Source organism: Lithobates pipiens, unplaced genomic scaffold, assembly GCF_037356315.1.
Source record: "Lithobates pipiens isolate NorthernLeopardFrog02 unplaced genomic scaffold, aLitPip1_a1.2 Scaffold_27, whole genome shotgun sequence".
In the NCBI taxonomy this organism is placed as follows: domain Eukaryota; kingdom Metazoa; phylum Chordata; class Amphibia; order Anura; family Ranidae; genus Lithobates; species Lithobates pipiens.
The window spans coordinates 41,429,475-41,440,905 of NW_027507788.1; the positions used below are offsets into that span (position 1 = coordinate 41,429,475).

At 42.8% G+C, this 11,431-nt stretch overlaps 1 protein-coding gene across 2 annotated transcripts in view; it reads right to left on the reverse strand.

Annotated features, from left to right (window-relative positions):
* The window catches only part of SCN2B (sodium voltage-gated channel beta subunit 2), a 51,962-nt gene extending 46,108 nt beyond the window's left edge, over nt 1-5,854 (reverse strand). For both annotated transcript variants that reach the window (XM_077456871.1, XM_077456872.1), the window contains exon 1: nt 5,655-5,854. In XM_077456871.1, the coding sequence (XP_077312997.1) occupies nt 5,655-5,721 (67 nt within the window). In that variant the 5' untranslated portion in view covers nt 5,722-5,854. The remainder of the gene's footprint in view (nt 1-5,654) is intronic.
* Nucleotides 5,855-11,431: the final 5,577 nt, after the last annotated feature.

An 11,431-nucleotide genomic window follows, 5' to 3' on the forward strand; every position in this document is an offset into this window, starting at 1 on the left:
AGTTCGCATAGGGCAGTGTGAACTGCCGCCGGGAGGCATGCGATGTGGGAACCCGCAGCGGATTCGCAGCGTTCCCGCATCGCTGCAATGTGAACCCAGCCTTAAAGTGATTTTAAAGCGGAGGTCCACCCTAAAGTGGACCTTCCACTCATTGGAATCCTCCCCTCCTCCGGCGCCACAATTGGCACCTTTTAGGGGGGAGGGGGGTGCAGGTACCTGTACAGTACAGGTATTTGCACCCACTTCCGGGATAGCTCTCTGCGGAAAGGGGCGTAGATTACGCCCCTTTCCGAAAGTCCCCCGCTGCCTGCTGGGAAACACACAGATCCCAGAGGCAGCAGGTCCATCCTTATTGCGCAGCTCGACTCGCGCATGCGCAGTAGGGAACTGGGAAATGAAGCCGAAAGGCTCCACTTCCTGATTCCCATACCCAAGATGGCGGCGGCAGCACCCGAGAGACGATCGAGAGATCGGCTTCGGGTGCCGACATCGTGGGCGCGCTGGACAGGTAAGTCTCACTATTTTAAAAGTCAGCAGCTGCAGTATTTGTAGCTGCTGACTTTAAAAAAAAAAAAATGCGGACTCCCGGCGGACTCCCGCTTTAAAGTATATATATATATTGTTTTTTAAATAGCAAACATGTTATACTTACCTGTTCTGTGCAATAGAATACCACCGAGCGACCCCAATCCACCTCTTCTGGGGTCCCCCACTGGCACTCCTTGCTTCTCCTCTTCTCGTGTGCCGCCATAGGAAGCCGCTTCCTATTGTCGTACACCTGCGGACTTGATCCCAAGCCGCGCTGCCTGTGTTCATAGACACAGACAATGAGGCTTAGCCCTGCCCCTGTGTAACAGGATTTGACTGGCAGCAGCAGCAGCCAATGGCTCCCACTTCCTGTGAGGGCTTCTACAAGGGGTACAGCACTGGATTGAGTGAGGGCTCAGGTAAGAATAAGAGGGGGAAAGTGGGGGGTCATAATAATGCCCAAACATTTTATTTTTTACTTTACACAAACATTTTATTTTTTACTTTATTGCATTCCCTACATTAAGGTAAAAAATGTTTAGGCTTTAGAGCCACTTTAACTGCTATCTGTTTTCCCATTAGGGGGATTCTTTCCAATGGGGATGCTGACAAAAATAAAAACACGTTTAGCAGAATGAGCACGGCTTAGAAGCTCTGACAATGATTTATTGCTGTCCTTGATCTGCTGTCCTGGTGACAGCCCCGTCCTTCTACTGTATATTATGTATAGGTTTTGCAAGGACAGGAATTGAGGTGAAATCTCCAAAATGGGGACATAGACAGCAATAAAAAAGTACACAAATTATACCCACCCCCCCCCCCCCCCAACCCCGGAGCTAAAAGCTGAAGTTAGGCTGCCACCCTTCCCAGCTGTTTATACTCACCTTCCATTCACTCCCCATCAACCCCTTTAAGCAGCAGGGAGTGACAAAAAAATACCAGATATTTCCAGTGAATCTGGGTCAGAGTTTTGCTCTGATTTACCATTCTTCTGTGTTAATAAACAAGACCTTCTTTAGTTTTGCTATTGCAGTTTTTTTTTGTTTTTTTAATCCTTTTTTACAACTCAAAGGCACTAGTTTTATGCTTGTTTTCCACTCAATTTCTTTAATATTTTTTCCTTTCCTAAGTATTTTTTTCAGGCATAAAGCGGTATTAAGCAAAAAAGCAAACATTTATTATATTGCAGCTTAGCAATTCTTATGCCCTGTACACACGGTCAGAAATTCCAACAGAAGCGGTCCGATCGGATTATATTGTCAGAAAATCAGATCGTGTGTGGGCTCTATCTGACTTTTTTCGTCGGAATTTACGACGGAAAGAATTTGAGAGCAGGACCTCAAATTTTTCGACAACAAAATCCGATCTGACTTTTTCCGATCGTTTGTAGAGAATTCCGATCGGACAAAGTGCCACGCATGCTCAGATCAAATTACGAGACCAAAGCTATTGGCTACTAGCCGCAACGTAGTCCCGTCACAACGAACGAATGTCATCACGCTCCGAACGATCGGATTTCCTGACAACTTTGTCCAACCGCGTGTATGCAACACCAGTTTCGGACAAAATCCGTCAGAAAAAAATCAGACGGATTTAGTTGTCGGAATGTCCCATCGTGTGTATGGGGGCATAGATGTGGTGGCTGCATTCATTTTCTTTTTTAGGCTTACTTTCCTTTATTTTCACTGTGATCTGGCCAGTAAGTCCGATTTTCAACAAAACAAGCTCTCTTACACATGTAGCAGCTACAGGGTTGAGACAAACTGTTTATAACACACAGGGGTGCTTACAGTGATCAGCTTTTATTTATTTATGTAAAACCTTTATCCCAAAAGGAAAAAAACTGTAACTGTTTATAAAGTGTGAGCTGGATTTGGCTTCAGTTTGTTGGTGTAACTAAATCTGCTAGTCCATTGAACACTGTCCTACCCCCAGATTAACAATGCCGTGGTCCAAAGGAGCTCTCTGTGCTCTTTTATCCAGAGTGGGGGCACTCTAATACAGGAGGTGTGTTACTGGCCAGATCACCAGGTGAAAACTGAGGGGAAAAATGGCAAAAAAAAAAAGAAAACAAATGCAGCCACCATATCTAAAGATTGTTCAGCATTTTTGGTTTTGAGTTTAATACCGCTTGGCTGATATTTCCTGAACATAAAGTAACGCCAGTTCCAATCAGTACATTTGATTTCCGTATCTTAACCACTTGCCAACCGGCCACCGCCGTTTTACTGCAGCAGAATGGCACGGCTGGGCGAAACAACGTTATGTTACGTCGCTTCGCCCTGTGGCCACTATTATTTTATTAATAAAAATGCTATAAATCTATCCCCTATTTTGTAGACCAGTGATTCTCAACCAGGGTTCCGTGGAACCCTGGGGTTCCTCCAGAGGTTGCTAGGGGTTCCTTTAGCATTGGGCAATTTCTACCTCTCGGATAAGTTCCCACTGATACCATTGATCTTTTTAACTATCTGTAAGGAGGTAATTCTTTCCAATGACCATCATACTAATGTATCATGAGTTGTAGAGTTGTAGTTGTAGTTCAAATTTTTAGAAGGGGTTCCCTGAGACCGGAGAACTATTTCAAGGGTTCCTCTGTGTTGAAAAGGTTGAGAAAGGCTGTTGTAGATGTTGTAGACGCTATAACTTTTGTGCAAACTAATCAATATAAGCTTATTGCGATATTTTTTTACCACAAATTTGTAGAAGTATACATATTGGCCTAAACTGAGAAAAAATTAGCTTTTTTTTTTTTTAAAAAAAGGAAATATTTATTATAGCAAAATGTACAAAATATTGTGTTTTTTTTTTTTTTAATTGTTGCTCGTTTTTTGTTTATATCACAAAAAAATAAAAAAACGCAGAGATGATCAAATACCACCAAAAGAAAGCTCTATTTGTGGGAAAAAAAGGACGTCAATTGACGCGCAACTGTCAGTTAAAGCGACGCAGTGCCGAATCGCAAAAAAATGGTATGGTGATTCAGCAGCCAAATCTTCTGGGGCTGAAGCGGTTAAACACCAGTTTAGGTGAAGTTTTAACTCTATTTTATTTTTTGTAACATTTTATGATGGGGATTGGTGCTATCAGAATCAATATATTGCCAAGTTAGAAAGCTATGTCAAATTTAAGGCAATTGTGTTTTTTAATACAGATTATTTTTTACTATACTCCATGGTGTTTAAATATAAAGTTGATTTGTGCATTCCCAAGACTGAGAATACTGTGTGTATTTCTTGCTTCAATGTTTTAATCCCCCTGTAGCCTAGATCCTTACTTACTGCATTGTCAGTGATCCTGTCCCTGCGCAAGTAAGGAAATCTGCAGCATCAGCCTCTACTCCACTTTTATTAAAGTACAGCATCAGTGTGACCTTGCAGCACTTCCAGGAACACTGAATCAGTCAGACCTGTACAAGTAAGAGCCTAGTCCCGCCAAGTCCTGCAAGATCAGCATATTAGCAATGTACCACATATTTATAATTCAGGGCCAAATGCTCAGACATGTTTATTGTATTTGCAGTAACTTGCTTTTTTACTAGGAAAAAATTACAAACGTTATTAGATTTCCAAAGCTGGCACATTAACATTTTCAGTAAATGGATTAATCAGTGTTAGCTAAATGTAGTTTGTCTCTTGTGTATTGTATTGATTGGAGAGGGCCATTTTGGATAGTGTATTGTACTTTTTATAATAAGAAACTTTGTCTTCTCTTATGCAGGATCCCGGTCCGTCTCCAGTGCTCCCCTCCCATGTACTCTGTCCCAATGCTTGGTGCACTGCGGGTTTATTCTGGTTCTTTTCTCTTCTTTTTTTTTTTGCTGCACATTGCAGATTGGTTATCTGGCGCGAAAGGGGTTAAGAGCCCTCTAGTGGAGCCTCATTATATTGATGTCCCTTCTGCATGCTCTAGAATTGGAAGGATAACTGTAACAGATACTCCATTATTAAAAAATCAATATCTACTCTCTGATGAGTCAAGTTAAAAAGGGGAGGAAACTGCATTACGGTAGAAGGTGGGGTAGAAGGTCACGTATGCAGCATGGGGCCCATGTCATAAAACTCGTTTACATTAAACAGGGAGGGTTGGGTCTATTGGCATTTCTTATTGTAATGACCAGGATGTTACATATTGCTTGCATTGTAAATCATTTTTACAGGTTTATATAGGCTACTTTGTTAAGGTTATATAATCTTCTACACCCCTGGTCATTGAAATTGGGATCTTTGTGGGTGTGTTGTGTTTGCGCATGCCTAAATGCATGCACACCTACACGATCCCACATATGTACAGACATACAAAGACACACGCAATGTCCACACGAACGTCATGTGCTGGATGGCAGTCTGCACTTGCAATTGCTGAATTTTAAAAACAGAGGTGACCTTGTGTTACAGCATGGAGAATAGTGGATCTGAAGCTTGGGATACACCGTGAGCAATGTATAGTTAATGTCTATCTTCATTTACAACACTTAGCAATGGCTGATATGATTTCTATACAAATTCCAATATTATGTGTATAGCGGTATTAGCTATATGTCCTGCAGAACTGAGCAGAACTGTGTTTTGCCTCTACCTGTCCATATAGTCCTCCTTCCCCTCCCCCCTAAAAAAAAAAAATCCCAAATTCCCTTCGTCACTGCCTCCCCTAACTGTCATTGTGTATTCACCCTTCGCTGGACCACTCCTACATCCCCATCAGTTTATTTTTATTATTTTACACCAATTTGTGCAGGAAATAAACCGTAGGTATTGATATTTCTGAAATGACTTAAGATATATATTGAAATACAGCTTAATTTTTGCAGAAAATATTAAGATAGTCCAATGAATTTTACATGTACAAAAATAATTATAAGCTGTTAATTACATCTTTTTTTTTTTTGTAATCTTCCTAATTAACTGCATGCTGTATGTGAATTAACGTCATTTATTTGTTTATTTATTTATTTATTAAAATCCATGTCAAAATAACGGACGGCGTGATAACATGACACAGCTTGCGGCATATTATAATACCCCTCCTGGCAGTTAAAGGGTTAACGGAAAAGTGTCTAGAGGGTGGAAGTGCATTGCGGCAGATGTACATCCAGCTGTGCATGCAGAACTAGCCATAAAACTTACCCAGGAGGCTGAGTGCCAGTGTTACCAAACTTAACCCAGGGGGTGTTGGGCGCTCTCTCCTGCCCATGGCCTGGGAGGGGTGAGGGGGGTCTCCGACTCCTGTCCTGGAATATATCTATTTATATAATGTGATTTTGCCTCGATGGTGCAGCTCTGACAGCACAGTAAAGTCAATATGGCCGTATCTCTGGCTACAGCAGAGATGCAGGAGGGTTGGGGGTGGTGGGTGGTGGGAACACTTGATTTTATGGTTGGTAGATTTTCTGGAATGATGCAGGAGGGTGAGAAATATTTTTGATTTCTTAAATCCTTATAACTATGCTTTGATCTTGATTTTTTTTTTTTCAGTTTTAAATGACTGCATATAAAATGTTTAAAATGTCTGTTAGTAAAAAAAAAAAAAAAACGTTTAAGGTATTAGAAATTGTATACTGATTATGTTTATCAACCCCGTAAGCGTTGCAAGATTTTCTTTATCTCTCGTCGGTGCAGAAGTTTACATCAGTGCACGATGCTATCCAATGTTATAAAGAGAAATGGGTAAAATGGAAAAATGACCATGAATGTGAGGTAAGAGTGTAATAGAAATAAAAAGAAGTGCCTTGTTTTTGTTTAATAAAGACAGATGTATTAATCCCTTGGATAAATGAAGTGTGATTCTTAATAAATTATAAGTAACAAATGCACAGCAGTACTAATTCCTCTCTAAAAATATCAAGTGTACATTTATCTGTTACAGGTATATGAAATATTCAGTTTGCAAAGATAATCTGCAGACATATCAATATTTTGCAAATGAGATGCACTTAAGGAAATCTCAGACCATGCTTGATTCCCTCATGGGACAACATATGCCCTTGTAGTTGTCTAGTTGTTGCATTCTACTTTAGCAAATAGAAAGACACAATTAGGCTTTATGCACATGGGCACAAAAAAAATGCAGCGTCTGTTTTTTGTTACGCCTCTGAAAGCAGCTCTAGGTTGCACATGCACGCTATGTAATTTACCAGTGTAATGGGGTTGCAGCATTCAGGGGCATAAAAAAAGTGCCCCAAGCCTACATTAAGAGAGCAGTTTATCAGTGCATTTTTTTATACCCATACATGCATAAATGTGCGTAAATCCGCATAAGCATGTGCATATGAGCATAAATGTATTCTAATAGCTAGAATAAATGGATATTCTAGCGAATAGTTCTTGCGCTGTTTTCTAGCACCGTTTGTTAACAAGGTTTTTGGCATGCTTGTCGTGCGACAGCATAGGGTAGCCCATTTGTTTGAATGGGCTGTCCTACGCACAATAAACGTGCCAAAGTAGCTCATATATATTTTATTTTGGGCACTGAGACAAGTGCGTTCTGAGTGGCACATTTTGCTACATTTTGTTGCATGTCAAACACACAACAAAACACCGTTTGGGGTGCCATTAAGAAATAATTGCACCGTAAGCAGAATGCACATTTTGCTGCCATTTTTGCGCATTTTTCTCTGTCCATGTTTCCAGAAATGTACATGAACGTGGAATACTTGGGTGTGAATACGGATTAAAGGTTATAGTTCTTCAAAGGTGCAGGGTGTTTTTAAGACATTTGTGGTTCCAGGACAGCCCCCATCTCAAGCATCAATCCATATCAATGCAAAAATGGGACTAGTTTAATTAAAGTAGAAATTCAGACAAACAGCTAAATTACAACAGAAACTAACAATTACACAGAGTGTACAGAACAAGAGAAGTGCTACTGTGCAGTGTCTATGCATGCAACATAAAGAGCAGATAGTGAGAATTAATCTGGCATACCAAAGAAAATAAGTGGTGCTCTGTAGTGTCTATATACACATAATAGGAAGGTATAAATGTGATATACTAAATAACAGAAGTAATATTGCAGCAGTCATACACACACACAGAACACCAGATACCGAGAATTACTTCCAGCATGCAGAACAAGAGAAGTGCTACTGAGCAGACTCCATATGGAATACAGCTGGCCATAGATCGCTCTTTTTTTTTTTAATCAGATTCCTCAATCCACACAAGCGAGGTGAATGGAAGAATCCCCCCTGCTGCGCTATTGTATTTTGACAACAGGGACTCCTCCATTGTCAGAATACACTGATCAGCGCTGCAGCTAATTTACCAACACTCTCATTCGAGAGGAGCCAATCATGAGATCGACTCCTTTCTAATGGGAATGGCCAGAGATGGATTCAAATTTGGCCAGTCCCTGCTGAACCGTCTGAATTTGGATCCATTAATGGTTTAGCTTAAAGACGACCTTCACTTTGTGTAAAAAAAAAAAAAGATTCAGCAGCTAAAAATATTGTCGCTGCTGGCTTTTAGTAAAAAGGACAATATTACTGTTCCAAGTGAAAGAGTCCCTTCATTCTTTCAACACAAGCCACACATATAAGACCCTGGATAACAGGGGTAACAGGAAATGCTGAGTCCAGCGTGGTTGTACGGTGAGTCTGATTAGTGCAGATCAGACTGGGGTTCTAGGTCACACTGTACCCCTATTGGACACGGGTAACTTACACATAGGAGGGGTCGGGGGAGCTGGACAAGGAGTTTCCAGAGCTCTCCAAGGTAAGCTGGGTTTCACAAGCCCCCCCCCCCCGCCCAAAGTGACTCCCGTCACAGGGTGGTTACTATGTAATCACCCCCTGTGATGAAGTTGGATATGACAAAACGTGCCGGGAGTGGTTACTCAGCAACCGGATGTGACTTGTTGACGTCAGGAAAACATGTGCCAAGGTTCCAACAGTAGTCATAACCAGAGTGGAGGTGGTGAGATTACAAAATTCTAAGAAATACACACCGAATACAGAACAAGAGAAGTGGTACTGTGCACACACATGCAGAATAAGAGCACACATCAAGAATTAAACACAGCATACAAAACAAAAGAAGTGCTACTGTACAGTGCTCATACATTAGGAAAAAAAGACAGATACAAAGAATTCAACCAAGCATACAGAACAAGAAAGATGGTAGTATGCAGTGATTATACATTAATAAAAAATACCATACTGAGGATTCAACCAGGCATACAGAGCACAGGCCATACACAGATTTTTTTCATTCAACCTGCAGCCTGAATGAAAGAAATCTAAAGCTGGCCATACATTATACAATTTTCTTATTCAATTTCCTTTAGAATTACCCTCAACTATGTAGTGCAAGGGCCTGCCTGATTGCATACAAATTGAACATGTTTAGGTCTGACCTCATATTATATAGTTTTGGTAAATCTAAAGATGGTGCTGAAAGGGCGTATAGCCAGCTTTAGGACAGATACTCAGAATAACACCAAGAAAACAGAACAAAATAAATAATACAGTGTGGTATCCATATAGAGTACATATTATTAATAGATACTAAGAATTACACCCAACATACAGACCAAGAGAAGTGATACTGTCCATTGCCAATACATGCATACAAAGCAAGAAAAGTGCTATGACATATGCTCTTTAAAATGTGATCAACTGTGTTAAATCACAGCTGATCACAGTGTAAATAGGAAGTGTCGGTTATCGGCATTCCTCTCCTCACACTGACAGCACGTGAGGAGAAGAGGGCCGATAAGCAGCTTTTCTTAGTGGGGACATCGCCACTAATAATCAGTGCAATGATTATCAGTGTAACTCCATCAGTGGTGCCTTTCAGTGCCCACCAAAGATGCACACCAGTGATGCCAATCAGTGCCAGAGATGCTAATCAGTGCTCAGTGCTTCCTTTAAGTGCCCATCAGTGATGCCTGTCAGTACCTACTCATCAGTGCCCATTATTGCTGCCTATCAGTGCCCATAAATGCTGCCTATCAGTGCCCCTCAGTGCTTCATATCATTGCCGTCTATCAGTGACCATCAGTGCCTCCTCATCAGTGCCTATCAGTGCTGTCTCATCAGTGCAGCCTATCAGTGCCCATCAGCCCCGCTTATCAGTGCCCAAAAATACTGCCCATCAGTGCTGCATATCAGTGACTATCAGTGCTGCATATTAGTGCCTCCTCATCAGTGCAGCCTATCAGAGCCCATCATTGCCGCCTATCAGTGCCCATAATGCTGCCTGTCAGTACCCATCAGTGCTGCATATCAGTGCTGCATATTAGTGCCTCCTCATCAGTGCCTATCAGTGCCGCCTCATCGGTGCAGCCTATTAGTGCCCATCATTGCTGCCCATCAGTCCTGAATATTAGTGCCTCCTTCCCAAATTCATCTATCTATTCAGGAACTCCCCCATTTTGATCCCGGGCATATTTTTTGCTGATCTAGATAGTTGTGTTGGGTCATTTATTTGGGGGGGCTCCACCCCTAGACTTGCACGAACCACCCTGTGTCTACCCGTGCGTTGCGGAGGGCTGGCCCTACCTAACTTTAGGGTCAATTACTGGGCAGCGATCCTCGTGTCGGCCGTTGGTGGTTTGCCCGTTCTAGGGCTAATGCCGCGGTCTGCCTTGAGGCAGCTGGAGTGGGTTCTTTGGACGACCTTAGCAACTTAGTGTACAGAGGGCCTTGAGCATGCCCCGGGCTTCCACTGCCAACTAGGACGACACTTAGGGTGTGGGGGTTGGCCAGGAGACGGTTTATTAGGCCAGGTGTCTGGTCACCCCGGCAGCCACTGTGGGGGAACCCTGCGTTCCCGCATTTTCGGACTGTACCAGACCCGATGGTGTGGGTGCGCTACGGAGTGAAGACGGTAAGGGACATTATAATAGATGAAAGATTGGGGTCGTATGGGGAACTCGCCACCAAATTTTATTTACCCAGGTGGATGTACTTCCGCTACCACCAATTACGACATGCAGCCAGGGCGCAGCTTCCAGAAATCACGAGCCTCTCTGTGGACCCCATAGAGGAGCTGTTGACTCAGGACCTGCTCTCCAAGCCTCTCTCGTCCTTATACATCTCGTTAATTAGTGTGGAATATCCTAAGATGGAGAAATTGTGGGAGGCCTGGAAGAGGGATATTCCTACCCTGGAGAGATAGGATTGGAACGACTGCTTTGAGGATAGCCTGGGCCTGGTGATCTCATCTAGGGATAAGGTAATACAGACTAAGTTTCTACATAGAGTTTATTATACCCCACAGCAGCTGCACAGACTGTAAAAGCAAAGAGACCCTACCTGTACCAGGTGCAAAAAGGATATGGGAACGTTCTACCATATGTTGTGGCCGGCTTCTGGACTGAAGTGTTCGACACCATCAATGAGCGTCTTGGCTTGTCCCTACCCCGGTCCCCGGAGCTGGCTCTTCTTGGCATTCAGGAGGAGGACCAGCGGTCTCGCTACTCCAAACTCCTGGCAGCATTTTTGCTTTATTATGCCAAGAAGGCCATTCTCCTTCGCTGGACTTCTGCGTCCCCCCCGTCGGTGGCTTTGTGGGAAGACATCATAAATAAGGCCTTACCATTATACAAAATGACATATATAAGCAGGAAGTGTCCTAAGAAATTTGACGGCATATGGATGCCCTGGACGGGAGGGGATAGAGAGGATACATAGAAACCAGAGTTGCTACTGCTGGGTCCGCAGGTGATGGTCTCCCTCCCTCCCCCCTTTCTTCCCCCCTTTCCCTTTTTTTTCTGTTGTTATGTTCCCCCTCTTTTTCCCCTCCACCCTTCGTCTTCCCCTTTCCTGCCCCGCCCTCTCCCCCCCTCCCCCCCTCTTCCCCCTTGGGGGGGTCTGATGGGGGGTACTGTGGTTACCTTGCTACATTGACTGTTTTACCGTACCTGGATATCCACTGGTCTCACCTTGATAATGTCGGAGAAG